This window comes from Salvelinus namaycush, chromosome 17 (genome assembly GCF_016432855.1).
Source record: "Salvelinus namaycush isolate Seneca chromosome 17, SaNama_1.0, whole genome shotgun sequence".
NCBI classification, from domain to species: domain Eukaryota; kingdom Metazoa; phylum Chordata; class Actinopteri; order Salmoniformes; family Salmonidae; genus Salvelinus; species Salvelinus namaycush.
In genome coordinates, this window is record NC_052323.1 from 23,619,447 (window position 1) to 23,639,672 (window position 20,226).

The 20,226-nt window shown below is 44.5% G+C and overlaps 1 protein-coding gene across 1 annotated transcript in view; it reads right to left on the reverse strand.

The window, feature by feature from the left end:
• LOC120062067 (storkhead-box protein 2-like) overlaps nt 1–13,730 on the reverse strand; it is a 68,784-nt gene extending 55,054 nt beyond the window's left edge. Inside the window, exon 1 of the mRNA XM_039011874.1 lies at nt 13,565–13,730. Within this exon, the coding sequence (XP_038867802.1) occupies nt 13,565–13,730 (166 nt within the window). The remainder of the gene's footprint in view (nt 1–13,564) is intronic.
• Between the last annotated feature and the right edge of the window lie 6,496 nt (nt 13,731–20,226).

Sequence of the window (20,226 nt, forward strand, 5' to 3'; positions counted from 1 at the left end):
TCCGAAGCACAACCCAACCAAGCCGCACTGCTTCTTAACACAGCGCGCCTCCAACCCGGAAGCCAGCCGCACCAATGTGTCGGAGGAAACACCGTGTACCTGGCCCCCTTGGTTAGCGCGCACTGCGCCCAGCCCGCCACAGGAGTCGCTGGAGCGCGATGAGACAAGGATATCCCTACCGGCCAAACCCTCCCTAACCCGGACGACGCTATGTCAATTGTGCGTCGCCCCACGGACCTCCCGGTCGCGGCCGGCTGCGACAGAGCCTGGGCGCGAACCCAGAGACTCTGGTGGCGCAGTTAGCACTGCGCCACCCGGGAGGCCCTGAAGTATATATTTTTAAACCTGCATATTTAGCTAAAAGAAATCCAGGTTAGCAGGCAATATTAATCAGGTGAAATTGTGTCACTTCTCTTGCGTTCATTGCACGCAGAGTCAGTGTATATGCAACAGTTTGGGCCGCCTAATTTGCCTGAATTCTACGTAATTATGACATAACATTGAAGGTCGTGCAATGTAACAGGAATATTTAGACTTAGGGATACCACCCGTTAGATAAAATACAGAACGGTTCCGTATTTCACTGAAAGAATAAACGTCTTGTTTTCGAGATGATAGTTTTCGGATTCGACCAAATTAATGACCTAAGGCTCGTATTTCTGTGTGTTATTATGTTATAATTAAGTCTATGATTTGATAGAGCAGTCTGACTGAGCGATGGTGGGCACCAGCATGCTCGTAAGCATTCATTCAAACAGCACTTTCGTGCGTTTTGCCAGAAGCTCTGCTGTTTATGACTTCAAGCCTATCAACTCCTGAGATAAGGCTGGTGTAACCGATGTGAAATGGCTAGCTAGTTAGCCGGGTGCGCACTAATAGCGTTTCAAACGCACTCGCTCTGAGACTTGGAGTAGTTGTTCCCCTTGCTCTGCAAGGGCCGCGGCTTTTGTGGAGCGATGGGTAATGATGCTTCGAGGGTGGCTGTCGTCGTTGTGTTCCTGGTTCGAGCCCAGGTAGGAGCGAGGAGAGGGACGGAAGCTATACTATTACACTGGCAATACTAAAGTGCCTATAAGAACATCCAATAGTCAAAGGTTAATGAAATACAAATGGTATAGAGAGAAATAGTCCTATAATTCCTATAATAACTACAACCTAAAACTTCTTACCTGGGAATATTGAAGACTCATGTTAAAAGGAACCACCAGCTTTCATATGTTCTCATGTTCTGAGCAAGGAACTTAAACTTTAGCTTTCTTACATGGCACATATTGCACTTTTACTTTCTTCTCCAACACTTTGTTTTTGCATTATTTAAACCAAATTGAACATGTTTCATTATTTATTTGAGGCTAAATTGATTTTATTGATGTATTATATTAAGTTAAAATAAGTGTTCATTCAGTATTGTTGTAATTGTCATTATTACAAATAAGTTTTTTTTTTTTTTTTTTTTTATTATTTTTTTTATTATTATTATTTTTTTTAATCGGCCAATTAATCGCTATCGGCTTTTTTTGGTCCTCCAATAATCGGTATCGGCGTTGAAAAATCATAATCGGTTGACCTCTAATGTATACACAGTGTTTAATTTCTTATAATTTTGGGGGGAGAAATTGCTGAATAGTCTTTCAACTTACTCTATAACAAAAAGACAGAATAAGTAGTATGCTTTAGGTGATATTTCTCTTTCTACAGACATTCTGTGCCATGAGTTCTTCTCCCCGAGGGAATGTCAGTAAACACATCGTCTCTGTCAGGACGGTAACCAAAACATCAAGTCAAGACATGCAGATGTCATTCAAACCTTTTAAAGAGATGCTTTTTCATGAATGATACTGTTGAGGTATTTTGACAAAACCAGTCTTTCAAAGAGGGTGGGGATTTGGTTTAGTTTCTTTAAATCCTTTGTTAGGCCTTAGCTATATGATTGGCATGGCTCCGTGACATTACAAGCTTATGTTGCAGAAAACAGCTAAGGGTATAGGCTATAGTTCAGGGGTCTCCAACCTTTTCTAGCATGAGAGCTACTTTAAAAAAAGGAACATGTTGCGAGCTACTCTTTTTTTTATAGCTTTCAAATAGGCATATTCTTCTCTTCTCCTCTTCCCATCAAGTCTTCCCCGGGTCCTTGGTGCACAAGAGATGTGTTTTCTGCCAACATACCTGGTAAAATAATGGTTCATAAACGGTATTTGGCATGACAGTCCCATAAAAAAAAATTCAAAATGATTTTTTTTACTCTCAATATTACAATTATTAATAGATAAACAACTGAAGGCCTCCCTAGTGGTGCAGTGGTCTAAGGCACTGCATCACTCTGGTTAGCTATGCCACTAGAGATCCTGGCAGCCGGCTGCGACCGGGATACCCTTGGGCGGCACACAATTGGCCCAATGTCGTCCGGGTTAGGGGAGGGTTTGACCGGCAGGGATGTTCTTGTCCCATCGCGCACTAGTGACTCCTGTGGCTGGCTGGGCGCAATGCACGCTGACATGGTTGCCAGGTGTACGGCGTTTCCTCCAACACATTGGTGAGGCTGGCTTCAGTGTTAAGCGAGCAGTGTGTCAAGAAGCAGTGTGGTTTGGCTGTGTTGTGTTTCAAAGGACTCACGGCTCTCGACCTTCGCCTCTCCCGAGTCCATACGGGAGTTGCAGCGATGGGACAATTGGATACCACGAAATTGGGGAAAAACAGGGGGGGGGGGGGGGGGGAATAATAATAAAAAATAAACAACGGAAAAGGATGTTCTGAGTCCATGTCAATGCTTAAATCACATCAAAATACATTTCTTTAGGTCTTGAGTGTAATTCCCCTTTAATTGTGCACCTAGCAAGAGAGGAATGCGTTGGTCTAGCAGTGTTTATGCTGTTAGGCCTACTGCTGCAGCACATCATGGCAGCTTGTAAAACAATGGCAACCCAATTGTTACAAATAATCCTAATATAGTTCTGTCGGGTAAGCCTACTTTGCAATTAACATGAACATTTAACTGAGAAGGTTTTTAGGGAAAGTCTTTCTCCCTACCCGCAAGATGGTTATCATTAGCACCGCTAACTGGCTACATCCAGAGTGATAGACAAACGTGCACACCAAACAGACAGGGACAATATTGCTGGAAATTAATTGGCAAGTATTGTGTTAGGTTTGGCTTTTTAAACCAATAGTGGCTAACCAGGGGTGGGATAATGTCAACGTGGCTTTGATTGGATAGTAGCCGGGAGTTTTGTGTTTATGACAGTTTGCATGTACTTTCAGAATTGATTAGCGAGCTACTCATAGGTGGGCTGTGAAATACTGGTAGTTCTACCTGTTGGAGACCCTGCTGTAGCTCCACCTGTTGGAGACCCCTGCTGTAGCGCCACCTGTTGGAGACCCCTGCTGTAGCTCCACCTGTTGGAGACCCTGCCGTAGCTCCACCTGTTGGAGACCCTGCCGTAGCTCCACCTGTTGGATATCCTGACGTAGCTCTACCTGTTGGAGACCCTGCCGTAGCTCTACCTGTTGGAGACCCTGCCGTAGCTCTAACTGTTGGAGACCCTGCCGTAGCTCCACCTGTTGGAGACCCTGCCGTAGCTCTACCTGTTGGAGACCCTGCCGTAGCTCCACCTGTTGGAGACCCTGCCGTAGCTCTACCTGTTGGAGACCCTGCTGTAGCTCTACCTGTTGGAGACCCCTGCTGTAGCTCCACCTGTTGGAGACCCTGCTGTAGCTCTACCTGTTGGATATCCTGACGTAGCTCTACCTGTTGGAGACCCTGCCGTAGCTCTACCTGTTGGAGACCCCTGCTGTAGCTCCACCTGTTGGAGACCCTGCTGTAGCTCTACCTGTTGGATATCCTGACGTAGCTCTACCTGTTGGAGACCCTGCTGTAGCTCCACCTGTTGGAGACCCTGCTGTAGCTCTACCTGTTGGATATCCTGACGTAGCTCTACCTGTTGGAGACCCTGCTGTAGCTCTACCTGTTGGAGACCCCTGCTGTAGCTCCACCTGTTGGAGACCCCTGCTGTAGCTCCACCTGTTGGAGACCCTGCTGTAGCTCTACCTGTTGGATATCCTGACGTAGCTCTACCTGTTGGAGACCCCTGACGTAGCTCTACCTGTTGGAGACCCTGCTTTAGCTCTACCTGTTGGAGACCCCTGACGTAGCTCTACCTGTTGGAGACCCCTGCTATATGCTGTCACATGCATTGTTGCTATTCAACAGGTTGTGACAGATGGGCCTCAGGCTGGAGAGATTGTTGCTTTAGGGGGGTTTCTCTGTGCCTAGTAGCCATATTGCTGCTTCCCCGTCATCTAGTTCTGATGCTGCTTCCCCGTCATCTAGTTCTGATGCTGCTTCCCCGTCATCTAGTTCTGATGCTGCTTCCCCGTCATCTAGTTCTGATGCTGCTTCCCTGTCATCTAGTTCTAATGCTGCTTCCCCGTCATCTAGTTCTAATGCTGCTTCCCCGTCATCTAGTTCTAATGCTGCTTCCCCGTCATCTAGTTCTGATGCTGCTTCCCCGTCATCTAGTTCTGATGCTGCTTCCCCGTAATTTAGTTCTGATGCTGCTTCCCCGTCATCTAGAGTTAATCTGGCAGAGCAGGGTTAGTGATGTCAGCATCTGGGATTCCAGAAGGTGACGGTTTATTTTTAGCTGGCACAATGTGTGTGCAGTGCACTGAGAGAGATTACATGTGCGAGTGTATGTGAGCGAGCGATTCAGTGAGCGAGTGAAAGTGAGCGAGGGAAATGGAGAGGAAATGGAGAGCGGGAGAGAAAGAGACAAATCCCACAGAGGTGCATACTAGATATTAAAAGGAAGAGGGATAGAGAAGGGAGGGAGGAATGGTGACACATCATATCATTTGTAGGTCAGTCTTTTACAAATTCATGTACCACTCATCTGTCCATCCAAAAATAATATTGGTTTCAGAGGAAGGAGACTAATATATAATTTGGTGGGTGCTTATATTTGTCCTATTTCACACATGTAAAAGTGTGTATACAGTGCATTGGGAAAGGATTCAGACCCCTTCCCCTTTTCCACATTTTGTTACGTTACAGCCTTATTCTAAAATGGATAAAAACATTTTTTTTTTTTAAAGCTCTCTCTCTCTCTCTCTCTCTCTCTCTCTCTATATATATAGATATATATATATGGAGAGAGAGAGATCTTTAAAAAAAATTATATATATATATTTGCAAAAAACAGTTTTCTCTTTGTCATTATGGGGTATTGTGTGTAAATTGATGAGAATGTGTGTGTGTGTGTGTATATATATATATATTACGTTACAGCCTTATTCTAAAATGGATTTTTTTAAATTATATATATATATATATATAGATTGATGAGAATGTGTGTGTGTGTGTGTGTGTGTATATATATGAGATAGATCTAAAAAAAAAAAAAAAAAAATGTTTGATCCATTTTAGAATAAGGCTGTAACGTAATATATATATATACACACACACACACACACAATACCCCATAATGACAAAACGAAAACAGTTTTTTTGCAAATGTATATACAGTGGGGCAAAAAAGTATTTAGTCAGCCACCAATTGTGCAAGTTCTCCCACTTAAAAAGATGAGAGAGGCCTGTAATTTTCATCATAGGTACACTTCAACTATGACAGACAAAATGAGAAAAAAAAATCCAGAAAATCACATTGTAGGATTTATTTGCAAATTATGGTGGAAAATAAGTATTTGGTCAATAACAAAAGTTTATCTCAATACTTTGTTATATACCCTTTGTTGGCAATGACAGAGGTCAAACGTTTTCTGTAAGACTTCACAAGGTTTTCACACACTGTTGCTGGTATTTTGGCCCATTCCTCCATGCAGATCTCCTCTAGAGCAGTGATGTTTTGGGGCTGTTGCTGGGCAACACGGACTTTCAACTCCCTCCAAAGATTTTCTATGGGGTTGAGATCTGGAGACTGGCTAGGCCACTCCAGGACCTTGAAATGCTTCTTACGAAGCCACTCCTTCGTTGCCCGGGCGGTGTGTTTGGGATCATTGTCATGCTGAAAGACTCAGCCACGTTTCATCTTCAATGCCCTTGCTGATGGAAGGAGGTTTTCACTCAAAATCTCACGATACATGGCCCCATTCATTCTTTCCTTTACACGGATCAGTTGTCCTGGTCCCTTTGCAGAAAAACAGCCCCAAAGCATGATGTTTCCACCCCCATGCTTCACAGTAGGTATGGTGTTCTTTGGATGCAACTCAGCATTCTTTGTCCTCCAAACACGACGAGTTGAGTTTTTACCAAAAAGTTCTATTTTGGTTTCATCTGACCATATGACATTCTCCCAATCTTCTTCTGGATCATCTAAATGCTCTCTAGCAAACTTCAAACAGGCCTGGACATGTACTGGCTTAAGCAGGGGGACACGTCTGGCACTGCAGGATTTGAGTCCCTGGCGCCGTAGTGTGTTACTGATGGTAGGCTTTGTTACTTTGGTCCCAGCTCTCTGCAGGTCATTCACTAGGTCCCTCCCATGTGGTTCTGGGATTTTTGCTCACCGTTCTTGTGATCATTTTGACCCCACAGGGTGAGATCTTGCGTGGAGCCCCAGATCGAGGGAGATTATCAGTGGTCTTGTATGTCTTCCATTTCCTAATAATTGCTCCCACAGTTGATTTCTTCAAACCAAGCTGCTTACCTATTGCAGATTCAGTCTTCCCAGCCTGGTGCAGGTCTACAATTTTGTTTCTGGTGTCCTTTGACAGCTCTTTGGTCTTGGCCATAGTGGAGTTTGGAGTGTGACTGTTTGAGGTTGTGGACAGGTGTCTTTTATACTGATAACAAGTTCAAACAGGTGCCATTAATACAGGTAACGAGTGGAGGACAGAGGAGCCTCTTAAAGAAGAAGTTACAGGTCTGTGAGAGCCAGAAATCTTGCTTGTTTGTAGGTGACCAAATACTTATTTTCCACCATAATTTGCAAATAAATTCATTAAAAATCCTACAATGTGATTTTCTGGATTTTTTTTCTCATTTTGTCTGTCATAGTTGAAGTGTACCTATGATGAAAATTACAGGCCTCTCTCATCTTTTTAAGTGGGAGAACTTGCACAATTGGTGGCTGACTAAATACTTTTTTGCCCCACTGTATATATATATTTTTTAACAGAAATACCTTATTTACATAAGTATTCAGACCCTTTGCTATGATAATCAAAATTGAGCTCAGGTGCATTCTGTTTCCATTGATCATCCTTGAGATGTTTCTACAACTTGATTGGAGACCACCTGTGGTAAATTCAATTAATTGGACATGATTCGGAAAGGCAAACACCTGTCTATATAAAAGGTCCTACAGTTGACAGTGCATGCCAGAACAAAAACCAAGCTATGAGGTCAAAGGAATTGTCCGTAAAGCTCCAAGACAGGATTGTGTCGAGGCACAGATCTGGGGAAGGGTACCAAAACATTTCTGCAGCATTGAAGGCCCCCAAGAACACAGTGGCCTCCATCATTCATAAATGGAAGAAGTTTGGAACTAACAAGACTCTTCCTAGAACTGTCCACCTGGCTAAACTGAGCAAGAGATGGGGAAAACCTTCCAGAAGAGCAACCATCTTTGCAGAACTCCACCAATCAGGCCTTTATGATAGAGTGGCCAGACAGAAGCCACTCCTCAGTTATAGGCATGACAGCCTGCTAGGAGTTTGCCAAAAAGGCACCTAGAGGACTCTCAGACCATGAGAAACAAGTTTCTCTGGTCTGATGGAACCAAGGTTGAACTCTTTGGCCTGAATACCAAGCGTCACGTCTGGAGGAAAACTGTCACCATCCCTACGGTGAAGCATGGGTGGCAGCATCATGCTGTGGGGATTTTTTCAGCTGCAGGTACTGGGAGACTAGTCAGGATCAAGGGAAAGATGAATGGAGAAAAGTACAGAGAGATCCTTGATGAAAACCTGCTCCATAGCGCTCAGTACTTCGAAGGTTCACCTTCCAACAGGACAACAACCCTAAGCACACAGCCAAGACATCGCAGGAGTGGCTTTGGGACAAGTCTCTGAATGTCCTTGAGTGGCCCAGCCAGAGCCCGGACTTGAACCCGATCTAACATCTCTGGAGAAACCTGAAAATAGCTGTGCAGTGAGGCTCCTCATCCAACCTGACAGAGCTTGAGAGGATCTACAGAGAAAAATGGGAGAAACTCCCCAAATACAGGTGTGCCAAGCTTGTAGCATCATACCCAAAAAGACGAGGCTATAATCGCTGCCAAAGGTGCTTCAACAAAGTACTGAGTAAAGGTGATGTGATATTTACGTAATTTTTTTACTACATTTGTTAACATTTCAAAACATTAATGGGATAGTGTGTTGATTGTTGATTGCTGAGAAAAAAACAACAATTGAATCAATTTTAGAATAAGGCTGTAACAAAATGGGAAAAACTCTCCCTGAGACGCCCTCGGACAGTAGGGTCCAAGCCAGGGTCTGCCATTATCAACGGCAACCTTGGAGCAATTAGGGTTAAGTGCCTTGCTCAAGAGCACATCAATATATTTTTTACCTTGTCGGCTCGGGAATTCGTAGTAGCAACCTATGGGTTACTGGCCGAACACTCTAAACCGCTACCTGCTGGCCTTCATATCTAGCAGAGGACTGCGGGTTGATTCTTCTCTCCAAGTTGAATAAATGTCAAAACAATGTAATGACTAAAACAGGAGCTTGGGAACATTACCCATCCTAAAGCGGTATCATATCTATCACCCTATCATTCCTGTTTCTCGGACTACATGTAGTGGATTTCCTTTGGCAGACATCAACGTTACACACTAGCACACTGCTCGCGTTGCAAAATAAATGTAGAAATCTGTATTATTCAATTATTGCACCCACTCTGCTCGCGAGCGTCTGCGTTGCCAACGACTAAAATACAAGTCAGTTCTATTTGTGATGCAGATCGCGCTGCAAGTCCTGCCTCTCCCATCTCCTCATTGGTTTATAGAAGCAGATACTCATGTGCCATCTCCTCATTGGCTATACCCATGTGGGTGATTGAAAGACAAACTGTGTTGTCGGTCGTCGTGGTAGTACTATGAAAGTTTAGATGCCAATCACCATATAAGTTCAAAGAAAATAAGAAAAAGCCTGGATGGAGGAGAGATGACTAGAAACGATTCGGTTGACCGTTTTATGTGTGGATTAATTGTCGGAGTAGGGGACCGTGTGAATTTCAGGTAAAATAACAACTCAATGTTTATATCCCAGGACAAATTAGCTAGCAACAGCAACCTAGTTACATAGGACAAATTAGATAGCAAGTGCAAGCTAGCTAGCTAAATTGCCATAAATGTTTAATGCTTTTCGACCTGTCCCCAAATTAATGTAATTGGTTCAGAGTTGGTTTTGATATTTTAACTTGTGTGTCGTGATCGCATTTGGTGTGGGGGGACAAAATTAATTTATGCACGATGGCATTTACTTGCCAAGTGCTCTTAAAAGCTCTCCCCACAGTCAGAAGTTTACTTTACAAAACCATGAGGAAAGAGGAGGCTTAAAACCATGAGGGGAGGCTTAAAACCATGAGGAAAGGGGAGGCTTAAAACCATGAGGAAAGGGGAGGCTTAAAACCATGAGGAAAGGGGAGGTTTAAAAACCATGAGGAAAGAGGAGGCTTAAAAACCATGAGGAAAGAGGAGGCTTAAAAACCATGAGGAAAGAGGAGGCTTAAAAACCATGAGGAAAGAGGAGGCTTAAAAACCATGAGGAAAGAGGAGGCTTAAAAACCATGAGGAAAGAGGAGGCTTAAAACCATGAGGAAAGAGGAGGCTTAAAAGACAGGCAGCTTTTCCTTTGAGGTTCTCTTCTACACTAGATACATACAGGTCAGAGACAAGGACATACTGTACAGTATATATACAGCAGTATGTAGACACCCCTTCAAATGAGTGGATCCGGCTATTTCAGCCACACCCGTTGCTGACAGGTGTATAAAATCGAGCACACAGCCATGCAATCTCCATTAGGGCTGGGCGATATGCAATCTCCATAGACAATCCAATGCAATCTCCATAGACAAACATTGGCAGTAGAATGGTCTTACTGAATAGCTCAGTGACTTTCATTGTGGCACCGTCATAGGATGCCACCTTTCCAACAAGTCAGTTCATCAAATACCTGGCCTGCTAGAGCTGCCCCGGTCAACTGTAAGTGCTGTTATTGTGAGGTGGAAACATCTAGGAGCAACAATGGCTCAGCCGCGAAGTAGTAGGTCACACAAGCTCACAGAACGGGACCGCCGAATGCTGAAGCGTGTAGAGCGTAAAAATAATCTGTCCTCGGTTGCAACACTCACTACAGAGTTCCAAACTGCTTCTGGAAGCAATGTCAGCATAAGAACTGTTTTTCGGGAGCTTCATGAAATTAGTTTCAAAGGCCGAGCAGCCGCACTCAAGCCTAAAATCACCACACGCAGCGCCAAGCGTCGGCTGGAGTGGTGTAATGCTTGCCGCTATTGGACTCTGGAGCAGTGGAAATGCGTTCTGTGGAGTGACCATGCTTCACCATCTGGCAGTCCGACAAACTAATCTGCGTATGGCGGATGCCAGGGGAACACTACCTGTCCGAATGCATAGAGCCAACTGTAAAGTTTGGTGGGGGAGGAATAATAGTCTGGGGTTGGTTTTCATGTTTCGGGCTAGGCCCCTTAGTTCTAGTGAAGGGAAATCTTAACTTTACAGCATACAATGATGACATTCTAGACGATTCTGTGCTTCCAATTTTGTTGCAACAGTTTGGCGAAGGCCCTTTCCTGTTTCAGCATGACAATGCCCCCGTGCACAAAGAGAGGTCCATACAGAAATGTTTTGTCGAGATCGGTGTGCAGGAACTGGACTGGCCTGCACAGAGCCCTGACCTCAACCTCATCGAAAACCTTTGGGATGAATTAGAACGTTGACTGCGAGCCAGGCCTAATCGCCCAACATCAGTGCCCGACCTCACTAATGCTCTTGTGGCTGAATGGAAGCAAGTCCCCGCAGCAATGTTCCAACATCTAGTGGAAAGCCTTCCCGGAAGAGTGAAGGCTATTATAGCGGCAAAGGGGGGACCAACTCCGTATTAATGCCCATGATTTTGGAATGAGATGTTCGATGTCCACATACTTTTGGTCATGTAGTGTATGTCTGACACATACACCCACAGAGACACCCACAATTTCGCTAATGGATTTGGGACAACATCCAAAAATGCCCCATAGTCTTTCTGTACAATGTAATGTTGAATGATAGCCAGGTGAGATAGGAAGGAACTTCGAAAAACCCTGACTTCCTCAGTCTTCGGGTTCATGTTCTAATTTTCCCCTTGAAGCTGAATTCAGCTGAAACACAATAAAAGCTTGGGATGCATTTCTGCCTGTGGAACGTTCATAGTTTACGTTGCAATGACAAATGCATTTACTTGAATTCTATATGTTCTTTGCAGTGAAAGGCCAGGGAACAAGCCAATATTCATGCACCAAACCAATCAACGGCCCAGGAATCTTTGAGCTTTGGGATGGAGAACCATGATACTATCAGAACCAGATATTTTGTCCCCATGTAAAACCCATGAGAGAACTAATGACATTAGAGAACATTAAGACTGAGCACAAGGTCCAGCTTAGCTGCAGCTCCCGCTCTGGCCACTAAGGCTACGTCCAAAAGGACACCCTATAACCTACATAGAGCTGTACTTCTGACCAGAGCCTTATGAGCCCTGGTCAAAAGCAGTGCACTATATAGGGAATAGGGAGCGATGTGGGACGAACCCAAAGCGGAGGGTGTTTATCTCTAAACAATGCCTGTGATTGTGACTGAACCTCTAATGCTGCTACAGCCTGTGAGACAAGGTCTATGGTTAAGGCCATAAGTCAACCCCTTACTACAATCCACCGGCTTCTTACCACCACTGGTTCATATGATGCCTTCATTCGCCAAGGAATAGTTTAGTCGTGGTTACTCTGCCAAATGGCTGAAATTCATATCTATGATAATGTATTATTCATTTGTAGTGCCCTGTGTTTTGGCTAGTCATGTCACATGACCTGGAGTTTAACCTTTATTTAAAGCTTTTTCATCAAACTGTCCCCTTTTCTTTTTATGTAAGATGGTCCAGCGCCATCCTCAGACATTTGCTTTCAATTGTAATTTCTGGAAAAGGCTTAAAATAAAGTTTAAAATCCAGGTTATGGGACATGATTAACCAAAACACAGGGCCCTATTCATTTAATATGCGTGAATATTCTCTTATTATTGTTTACTTTGTCAAGTTGCATCATGTAGCTCAGCTGCCAGGATGTTGTATTGTGTAAGCCTATTCTTCCTATTTGAAAAGCTACTGTAGCTGCTGGCTCTCAGACTGTCCACTGCTGACGCACACAGAAAACCCTCGACCAACAAAATTGAGCAAAAATGGTTCTGTCTCTGTCTCCCCGGTCATTTATTCTAATTTGAGGTATTTTTCCTCCAATTCATATTCATTTCCAATAATGGCCATGTCATTTACCCTCTGACCCGCTGTGTTGCTAGGAAACTTGAAGAGGCCTTGAATCAATGTAAGTCTTGGCGGTCCTCGGCTCAAACTCCATTCAGCCTTTCTCTATGGGCTCGTTCAGGCTGAAAATACTCAGGCTCTCCTTTTCTCTGCCTAAGCAAACTGATTGGAGACGTTCTCAGGCCCCCTAACATGCATCCCAGCTCCATCGGTTTGTGTCAGCTCTGCTCCACACATTAACAAGAAGTAATTAAATCAACCCTGAGGTTCGGCACGCTTAAAAAATTATTAGGATGGAGGAAACAAAACAGAACATCCTGGCACTGTGCGTTGTAGAGTGGCAATGCATTCTGGGGTTTGTGGTTAGCAGGGGGACTACATCTTCTGCTGAAAAGAAACGCGGGAGGTTGTCTTTTTCCTTTGATAAGCTACGAGGCCTACTGCTGAATATTAATCAGACAAGGCCAATAGGGCCCTCTCTCTCTCTCTGTCTTTTCATTATTAAAATTAGCTGTTTAACCAACAATGAAACGTCATGGTTAAAATAACCCTTGCATATTGTAGGCTATTTTCTCTCTGGCACAGGTGATTGCCTGTATTTTAAATGCTGTTTCCCAAGCATTACAAGCATGTTTAGCTCGTGTCGTCTGACCCTGGTCCTGCCCGGTCCAATTGTTTCTCATCAGCCAAGATTCAGACAAAGGCCTCTGCACTGTCTGATTCAACCCTAGATCTGATCAACTTGCTGAATCATACCAACTAACTCAGCCTTTTGACACAATGCTACCATTCCAGACTGATGTTCAGCCGTTAAGATACTATCATGAAAAATCATGGTGGTAAAAATACAGTGATGTCATCATGTGATATTGCTGGGCCCATCTCTAATAACAGAGACACATTGTAATTTGTAAAGCAAATAATAGGTTGACATATTTCAAGACAAACAAGTACCCCGCCTGGAAAAATGTAAACTCCAACATCATCACACCTTACTACAGTACAAACAGCAACACAGAATGAGCCGTAGTAGCTAGCTCCATGTCGACAGAGCAGAGACTGACAGACCCACCTGATGTCATGTAGCCCCGGGGGGACTGGCAGATGTACTGAGGGGGGTAGTGTTTGTGGAGGCGGTAGTCCTTCTCGCTGCGGGACCGGGTGCGTTCCGAGGCCCGGTCCGAGAAATCTGAGCTGGGCCAGGCCCGACGCAGGGTGGTGCTCTGTGTCTTCTTCATGGGGAGGCAGGGAGGGAGGGAGGGCTAGGCTGACCTCCTGAGGGTTGTTGATACCCCCGTCCCCACATCCACCCTGAGGGAGGGCTACACCTCTGCCCAGGTCAGGCTGGAGACATGGAAGCAGGCAGCTAGATCACTGGAATACTATTACTCTCCCTCCTCCTCTATCCCGCCGTCTCTCTCCCTGCTACACACACACACACACACACACACTCAAGGCACGATCTCACAGACAAACCGTGGTAACGCTAGCTGCTTGGCTGAATGCTGTGGGAAGGTCTCCTTCCTTTTCCTTGAGTGATCCAAAAGCAGAGGAAGCGTCCAGCGATGCATTACCTTCCTCCGTCTGCCATTAATCCAGGCTTCCAGCTTCAGTGTGACCAGAGACAAATGAACACTGGGGGGTGGGGGGGTTCGGGGCTGGGGGTAGTGGGGCAGCGTGAGAGACCCCGAAATCCAGACAATAGCTCAATTCAGTGCGGGAGGGAGGGCTTGGCTAACCACGAGCCGCGAACACAAAAGAGGCCAAACAGATGAGATCTGCAGCCAGGGGAGGGCTGTCCAGAGCCAGTGTCACTCACCGTCTCCCTGGACTCCCAGAGAAAAGGACGGGAAGCTCTGTGCCGTGCCGTTGGCCCTGCGCCAAGCCAAACAGCACATGAACAAACAAAACCCCAACCCTCCTCTCCTCTAATCAAAATCCAATCAGGGAAATCTGTGAAGCCAAAGTGCAAAAAAATAAACACTTCTTCATCAGTAGCAGGCGATCCCCTGTTAAAACTGGTCCATCCACAGCTCTCTCTCCTTCAGAAAGGGTGTGTAGTGAGCGAGCGTATCTATGCTCTGTCTGCGCGTGTGTGGATGGATGATGGAGGATGGGAGCTTGATACATATGAGCGAGGATAAGAAAAACACACGGGCGCGCAGGGAAGAAAACCACCCAGCCAGTGTGTATGAGCAGAAAGCAATGACTTTCTCCTTTCCTTTGTATTCCTGTTTTTCTCCTCCAACCCTCAGTGCGGCAGTCTCTCTCCCTCTCTCTTAAAGCAGTCTCTCTCCCTCTCTCTTAAAGCAGTCTCTCTCCCTCTCTCTTAAAGCAGTCTCTCTCCCTCTCTCTTAAAGCAGTCTCTCTCCCTCTCTCTTAAAGCAGTCTCTCGCTCTCCTTTACAGCTCTCTCTCTCTCTCTGCTGCTCGCTTGCCGGCTGTGTTGTTGTCCTGAACGTCTCCTCTGCTCACAGATCTGGCTGCTCTGGAAGAGGAGTGGGTAGGGGAGGGAGGGAGGCAGGGAGGGAGGGAGGGGGAGCAGGAAGCAAGTCAGTCAGCCCCCTGTCCCATGCCAATGGAGGAGCTGTCTTGCGTTAGACTCGCTGATCCTGTCAGGCTTTGCATTTCAATGTTGAAACCCCCTTTAGGCTCCCTCAGCCCCCCTGGCTCCCAGCCCAGCCTATGAGTGAAGAGCTGGATGGTTATTAACATACAAAGCTGTACAATTTATAGCAACTCTGCCTCAAGTCGTAACCTCTTCCACCTCAGAAGGAGAAAAAAAACTTATCGGCTGCTCCTGCTAAAAGACACTGTCCTGCTGCTTTTGCTTTCTCTCCACTGTGAGCTCTCGTTCCCCCTCTTCTTCCTATCCTCCCTCCTCTGCTCAGGGTCATCCGCAGGGTCCCCACGATTTCCACTCACTCGTTAGGGTTCAGTCCAACAGCTGCAGTAGCAATTCCTCAGGAATGAGAGTTTGAGAGATAATTCCACGACAGCAAGGCGGCAGGGAGTGGAGTGGGCTGGCTGGAAGAATTGGAGCCTCTCTCTCGTTTCTCTCTCCCTCGTTTCTCTCTCTCCGTCTCTGTGAGCTTGATCAGTAACCTCTCATCCTCAGGACGATGTGTTGTCTCTCAGAGATGGAGTTTGTCTCCGTCCAGACAGAGACTCCAGCCAGCCCACCAGCTCAGAGTGAGAGCAGAACACCTCCGCTCCACAACCTCTCCCCAACCTCTCCACATCAGGAATACGATGACAGCTAGCGAGAGGCAGGAGACAAATTCTACGTACGCTCAAAATATAAATCAAGATGCACTAAAGTGCACTGTGTTCACATAAAGTGCAGGCAGGGCAAGAGGTATTTCAGAGTTAGCCTGGATTGCAGGATAGTCTGTGTTTCATTGAAATCCATTGAAGAAACATGAGAAATGGTATATTCCCCTCTGCGCTAGAACTGGGAAATATATTGAATTAATTTGAATTAATGTTTGTTACGCGATATTCCAAATGCCTGTAAAGCAAAAACATTCAAAAATGTTGATCTATATTGTGAATCGCCCATATGTTAGAAAACAATTTAGATATGATTTTTAAGCCATATCGCCCAGCCCTACTCTGAGCCAACCATTAATCTCATTCTCTAATTTGTCCAATAAAAATGAGGTCAAAGTTCACTGTTTGGGAATAAAGACAACTTCTCCACCATATTTCCTCTGTAGGAATGGCCCAGCTGGACAATAATGTGACTGTTCTTTTGGCTGTGGCTAAGTCAGTCACAGATTAAAGGAAGAATCAAAATACAGTGAGTTCAGAAAGTATTCACACCCCTTGACTTTTTCCACATTTTGTTCTGTTACAGCCCAAATTTAAAATGGTAAAAAATATATAAAAATCCACAATGGCCTACACACACACACACACACAATACCCCATAATGTCAAAGTAGAATTATGTTCTTCAAAATGTTGACAAATTAATTAAAAAGGAAAATCTGAAATGTCTTGAGTCAACATATATTAAACCCCTTTTTTATAGCAATCCTAAATACGTTCAGGAGTAAACATTTGCTTAACAAGTCACATAATATGTTGCATAACAGTGTCTCTCTCTCGGAGGACCTGAGCCCTAGGACCATGCCTCAGGACTACCTGGCATGATGACTCCTTGCTGTCCCCAGTCCACCTGGCCGTGCTGCTGCTCCAGTTTCAACTGTTCTGCCTGCAGCTATGGAACCCTGACCTGTTCACCGGACGTGCTACCTGTCCCAGACCTGCTGTTTTCAACTCTCTAGAGACAGCAGGAGCGGTAGAGATACTCTTAATGATCGGCTATGAAAAGACAACTGACATTTACTCCTGAGGTGCTTACCTGTTGCACCCTCGACAACTACTGTGATTATTATTAATTGACCATGCTGGTCATTTATGAACATTTGAACATCTTGGCCATGTTCTGTTATAATCTCCACCTGGCACAGCCAGAAGAGGACTGGCCACCCCTCATAGCCTGGTTCCTCTCTAGGTTTCTTCCTAGGTTTTGGCCTTTCTAGGGAGTTTCCTAGCCACCGTGCTTCTACACCTGCATTGCTTGCTGTTTTGGGGTTTTAGGCTGGGTTTCTGTACAGCACATTGAGATATCAGCTGATCTAAGAAGGACTATATAAATACATTTGATTAAACTGATTTTTTTACAGAGTACTTCATCTCTGTACCCCACACATAAAAGTATCTGTAAAGGTCCCTCAGTCGAGCAGTGAATTTCAAAACACAGATTCAACAAAAAAACAGCAAGGTTTTCCAATGCCTCACAAAGAAGGGCACATTGGTAGATGGTAAAAAAATATATAAAAGCAGACATTGAATATCCATTTGACCATGGTGAAGTAATTAATTACACCTCAAAGATACAGGCATCTTTCCTAACTTTCCTACCCAGAGATGAAGGAAACTGCTCAGTGATTTCCCCATGAGGCCAAGGGAGACTTTAAAACAGTTAAAGAGTTTAATGGCTGTGATAGGAAAAAACTGAGGATGGATCAACAACATTGTAGTTACTCCACAATACTAACCTTTTCATTGGGACACCAGATTTCTAAGGGACTTTTTTGCAGTTCCTACCGCTTCCACTGGATGTCACCAGTCTTTGGAAATTGGTTGAGGTTATTCCTTTGTGTAATGAAGAAGTACAGCCATCTTAAATGAGGGTCACTTGAAGTAAATTGTTAGAGGCACATTACCAGAAAAGTTGCGTCAGTTTGTTTTCTTTTTGTATTGAACACAGATCATCCCGTCTTCAATTTGATCGATTATTAACGTTTAAAAATACCTAACGTTGTATTACAAAAGTAGTTTGAAATGTTTTGGTAAAGTTTACATGTAACTTTTTATATATTTTGTAGTGACGTTGGAAGCTGTGTTTTTCTGGATGAAACGCGCCAAATAAATTGACATTTTGGATATATATCGACAGAATTAATCGAACAAAAGGACCATTTGTGATGTTTATGGGACATATTGGAGTGCCAACAAAAGAAGTTCGTCAAAGGTAAGGCATGAATTATATTTTTATTTCTGCGTTTTGTGTCGTACCTGCAGTGTTGAAATATGCTACTCTCTTTGTTTACTGTTGTGCTATCATCAGATAATAGCATCTTATGCTTTCGCCGAAAAGCCTTTTTGAAATCTGACATGTTGGCTGGATTCACAACGAGTGTAGCTTTAATTTGGTATCTTACATGTGTGATTTAATGAAAGTTTGATTTTTATATCATTTTATTTGAATATGGCGCTCTGTATTTTCCCTGGCTATTGGCCAGGTGGGACATTTGCGTCCCACCTACCCCAGAGAGGTTAAGTAAAACTGCAAAAAATGTGGCAAAGAAATGAACTTCATTCCTGAATATAGAAAGCGTTATGTTTGGGGTAAATCCAACACAACACATCACTGAGTACGCATAGTGCTGGCTGCATCATGTTATGGGTATGCTTGTCATTGGCAAGGACTACAGAGTTTTTTTTATGATACAAATAAATGGAATAGAGCTAAGCACAAGCAAAATCTTAGAGGAAAACCTGGTTCAGTCTGCTTTCCAATAGACACATGTACCTTTCAGCAGGACAATAACCCAAAACAAATATACACTGGAGTTGCTTTTTAAGACAACACTGAATGTTCCTGAGTGGCCTAGTTACAGTTTTGACATACACCGCCAGTCAAAAGTTTGGACACACCTACTCATTCCAGAGTTTTTCTTTATTTGTACTATTGTCTACATTATAGAATAATAGTGAAGACATCAAAACTATGAAATAACACATATTGAATCATGTAGTAACCAAGAAAAGTGTTAAACAAATCAAAATATATTTTATATTTGAGATGCTTCAAATAGCCAACCTTTGCCTTGATGACAGCTTTGCACACTCTCGACCAGCTTCATGATGTAGTCACCTGGAATCCATTTCAATTAACAGGTGTGCCTCGTTAAAAGTTAATTTCTGGAATTTCTTTCCTCCTTAATGCATTTGAGCCAATGTTGTGACAACAAAGGGCGGGTTTACAGAAGATAGCTCTATTTGATTTAAGACCAAGTCCATATTATGGCAAGAACAGCTCAAATAAGCAAAGAGAAATGACAGGCCATCATTACTTTAAGACATGAAGGACAGTCAATACAGAACATTTCAAGAACTTTGAAAGTTTCTTCAAGTGCAGTTGCAAAAACCATCAAGCGCTATGATGAAACTGGCTCTCATGAGGACCGCCACAGGAAAGGAAGACCCAGAGGTACTTCTGCTGCAAAGGATAAGTTCATTAGAGTTGCCAGCCTCAGAAATTGCAGCCCAAATAAATGCTTCAGAGTTCAAGTAACAGACACATCTCAACATCAACTGTTCAGAGGAGACTGTGTGAATCAGGCCTTCATGGTCGAATTGCTGCAAAGAAACCACTACTAAAGGACACCAATAAGAAAAATGTCACGCCTGCTCCCGCTCCCCCTCGAGGGCGACAGGCTACCCGTCTTTACACGCACCTGTCAACATCAGACGGCCTACAGGGAGGAGGTGAGGGCCCTCGGAGTGTGGTGTCAGGAAAATAACCTCTCACTCAACGTCAACAAAACAAAGGAGATGATCGTGGACTTCTCTCACTCAACGTCAAGAAAACAAAGGAGATGATCGTGGACTTCAGGAAACAGCAGAGGGAGCATCCCCCCATCCACATCGACGGGACAGTAATGGAGAAGGTGGAAAGTTAAGTTCTTCGGTGTACACATCACGGACACACTGAAATGGTCCACCCACACAGACATCGTGGTGAAGAAAGCGCAACAGCGCCACTTCAACCTCAGGAGGCTGAAGAAATGTGGCATGTCAGCTAAAACACTCAAACTTTTACAGATGTACAATCGAGAGCATCCTGTCGGGTTGTATCACAGCCTGGTACAGCAACTGCTCCGCCCACAACCGCAAGGCTCTCCAGAGGGTAGTGCGGTCTGCACAACGCATCACCGGGGGCAAACTACCTGCCCTCCAGGACACCTACAGCACCCGATGTCACAGGAAGGCCAGAAAGATCATCAAGGACAACAACCACCCGAGCCACTGCCTGTTCACCCCGCTATCATCCAGAAGGCGAGGTCAGTACAGGTGCATCAAAGCTAGGATCGATAGACTGAAAAACAGCTTCCATCTCAAGGCCATCGGGCTGTTAAACAGCCATCACTAACAGAGTG